Here is a 3,150-nt window from a genome sequence, read left to right as displayed (position 1 = left end):
GGGAGAGAGGAAGGGAGATGTTTTTTCTTGGGGCTAAGTTGAGCCATAATGATTTCTCAGATTTTATTGTTTTGTTGTTCCTTCCATTTACATTGCTGTACATCAACCCCTTTATTTTATGGAATGGGAAATTCTGGTCTAGAGAAGGGAAAGGACTTGCCCAAGGTCTCATGACAGTAAACCCAGATACAGAACCAGACATACACCTCCATCACAGGCCTGGGCCAAAGAAAGTACTCTCTAAGAAGTGGTTCTGTACAGAAAGAACCGCCAGCTGTTCTCATCCAGAACAAACAGGGGGTGCCATGACTGGATTCTGCATCATTCTCTCGTAAGGCATACCCAGCTACTTCCTCACAGCACCTGTCCATTCATTATCCCCGTTTTTTGTTTTTTTTTTTGCTTTTTGATGAGGCAATCACGGTTAAGTGACTTGCCCAGGGTCACACAGCTAGTAAGTATCAAGTGGCTGAGGCCACATTTGAACTCCAGTCCTCTTGATTCCAAGGTTGGAACTCTATCCACCACACAAACCTAGCTGCCCGACATTACCCCCATTTTATAGAGGGGTAGAGTAAAGCTGAGAGTCGAGGGTGGCCCTTGACCAGGATCATATACTTTATACCAGAGGTTCTCCAAGTGTGGTCTGGGTGAGGTCAAAACTATTTTCACAATAAAATTAAGATGTTTTAATTTCTAATACACCAACTATTGATATTTCTAATACACATAAACAGAAGCTCTTTAGGGGGTCCTTAAAAAGAGTCTAAAGGGGTCCTGAGTCCAAAAAGTCTGAGAACCCTAGGATGGAGAAATAGAAAGGCCCTTAGCAACCATCTAATCCAGGAATGGGGAACACATGGTCTGGAGGCCACAGTCCAAGGACCGCACTTGAGGACCTAAAGGGCCACATGTGGCTTCCAGGATGAAGGTTTCCCACCTCTGATTATCCAACCCTTTCATTTATAACAGAGGAAACTCAGGTCCAGAGAAGGGAAGGAGCTTCTCTAAAATGATGTAACTAGCAGGTAGTGGAGCTGGGAGGCAAACCCAGGTCAGCAAGCTGGGGAAGTAGACAGTGGCCTGGACTTCAACTAAGGGAGAGTTCAAATCCAGCCTTAGAGGCTTACTAGCTGTGTGACCCTGAACAAGTCACTGAACTGCTGTGCCTCAGTTTCCCTATCTGTAAAGTGGGGATAATAATAGCACCTACTTCCCAAGGTTGTTGTGAGGATCAAATGAGATAATATTTGTAAAGAGCTAGTGATTATTGTCTAAGCACACCAATTGAGATGTCGCAAGGAGGAAACTGAATTATATAGGATATACTGTCCTACTGCTACTCTAACCAAGGACCTTCAGAGATTCATAGGATCTGGAGGTGAAAGAGGCCTTAAAACTCTTCTAGTTTAATCCCCTTCATTTCAAGAAAGGGCCTTAGTGTCACAGCTAAGCAGTGGAAAGGAGCTTAAACAACATCTAATTCTACAGACAGGGAAAGTGAGCCCCAGAAATGGGAAGGGATTTGGGTCACAAAATATCAAAAGTGGAAAGGGACCTTAGAAAAAATTCAGCCCAAAGTTCCTCATTTTTCAGAGGGAAAAACATCAACCTGAAAAGAAGTGACGTACTCAGGGTCACATATATCATTCAGAGCGGAAAAAAAGCAACATAGATTTTTGGTTATTTCCCCAACTGACATTTTGTTTTCTTCCAATGTCTAAACTTTTCTAAAAATGTGAATGTTCTAATAATAGTATCAATAATTATGACCACAGCTCCTGTTGTGTGTTGATAAAAACTCTGGATAGGCAGCACATGGTACAAGTCTTGTCAAACCCATTTTTAGTGGAAAACCAAGGCTCCAAAAAGTCCAAATATATATGTCCAGGCCCGCCCAGCCCGCCAGATCCTCCCCCCATCCCACACACACCTGAGTAGCCACTGCGAACTCTGCTGAAGCTAAAGTAGGAGCTGTATCCGTCCACTATGGCCAGGCGCTCTTCCAGCAGGTCCCCTGGAGGGCAGAGAAGAAATGGCCAGGTTGGGGGAGATCGGCCAGTGTGCGCAGGGCCCTGGAACTGCCTGACCCCCAAGCCAAAGCCACAGAAGCAGCCCCGAAGCATTTGATGGAGTTGGGGGCATCCTGTGGAATGGTGGCAGCACTGGGGGAGTGGGGGAAGAGAGGGAAGGAGGTCTCTGGAGGGTGGGTTCTATTGCACAGCTATTGGGTCAGCTGGACTCTGGTGGGGATAACTTTGGGGGGGTGTCAGTGTGGTGCTTTGGGGAGGTGATCTTTGGGGACAGGGGAACAGCTGCCTAGAAGAGGGTGGCCCTTGGAGGCAGGGTCAGAGAGGATTAGGGGGATGGATCCTCTATGGGGTGGGGTCAGATCTGGGGGAGGGGGAGGATGATTTTTTGGGAGGAGACGGCCCTGGGAGCAGTGCTAAAAGTGTGTGGGGGGGAGGGTGTCCTCTATGGGGCAGGGTAGCCCTGCGGGTAAGGTGGTTTTGGGGGAGAACGTGATCTTTGGGGGTAGGGGGAGCACTAGAAGGGAGGGGTCCTGTCCCGGGCGGCGGGAGGCGAGGGTCTCCTGGGGGCGGGGCTGGCCTTGTTCTTGGGGCTCCGGCCCGGCGGGGCGGGGTGTGGAGTTGGGAGGAGGGCCACGCCTCGATTCTCACGAGTGACTCGGGTCTCCTGCAAGCAGGTCACATCGGCCCCCAGGGAGTCGAGCAGGCGCCTCAGGGCCTCAGGCGATCGCCGGATCCCATTTATGTTCCAGCTCACCAGCCGCATGTCGCCCCGCGCGCCTTCTCTGCCCGCCTCGCGCAGGTTGCTGGGCGGGGCAGGGCGGGGCGGGGTCTGCCCTTAGGGGAAGAGAGCACCGTTGGCTGCCGGGCGCGGGCGCGGGCGCAGGCGCAGGCGCACTCTGAGGCGGGCCTCCTTTGGCGGGAGGGGCGGGGGGGGGGGGGGGGGGAGGGGCGGGGAGGGGTCTGCCCTTCGGGGAAGAGAGCCCCGTTGGCCGCCGGGCGCGGGCGCGGGCGCAGGCGCACTCTGAGGCGGGCCTCCTTTGGCGGGAGGGGCGGGGGGGGGGGGGGGGGGAGGGGCGGGGAGGGGTCTGCCCTTCGGGGAAGAGAGCCCCGTTGGCCG

General features: G+C 52.7%; 1 protein-coding gene across 2 annotated transcripts in view; it reads right to left on the bottom strand.

Annotated features, from left to right (window-relative positions):
* The window catches only part of APEX2 (apurinic/apyrimidinic endodeoxyribonuclease 2), an 18,390-nt gene extending 15,562 nt beyond the window's left edge, over positions 1-2,828 (bottom strand). For both annotated transcript variants that reach the window (XM_027877436.1, XM_027877443.1), the window contains exons 1-2: positions 2,682-2,828; positions 1,934-2,017 (exon numbers count right to left, since the gene is read on the bottom strand). In XM_027877436.1, the coding sequence (XP_027733237.1) occupies positions 1,934-2,017; positions 2,682-2,796 (199 nt within the window). In that variant the 5' untranslated portion in view covers positions 2,797-2,828. The remainder of the gene's footprint in view (positions 1-1,933; positions 2,018-2,681) is intronic.
* Between the last annotated feature and the right edge of the window lie 322 nt (positions 2,829-3,150).

Source organism: Vombatus ursinus, unplaced genomic scaffold (genome assembly GCF_900497805.2).
Source record: "Vombatus ursinus unplaced genomic scaffold, bare-nosed wombat genome assembly UNPS02004268.1, whole genome shotgun sequence".
Classification (NCBI taxonomy): domain Eukaryota; kingdom Metazoa; phylum Chordata; class Mammalia; order Diprotodontia; family Vombatidae; genus Vombatus; species Vombatus ursinus.
This window is presented reverse-complemented; position numbering and strand designations above follow the sequence as displayed.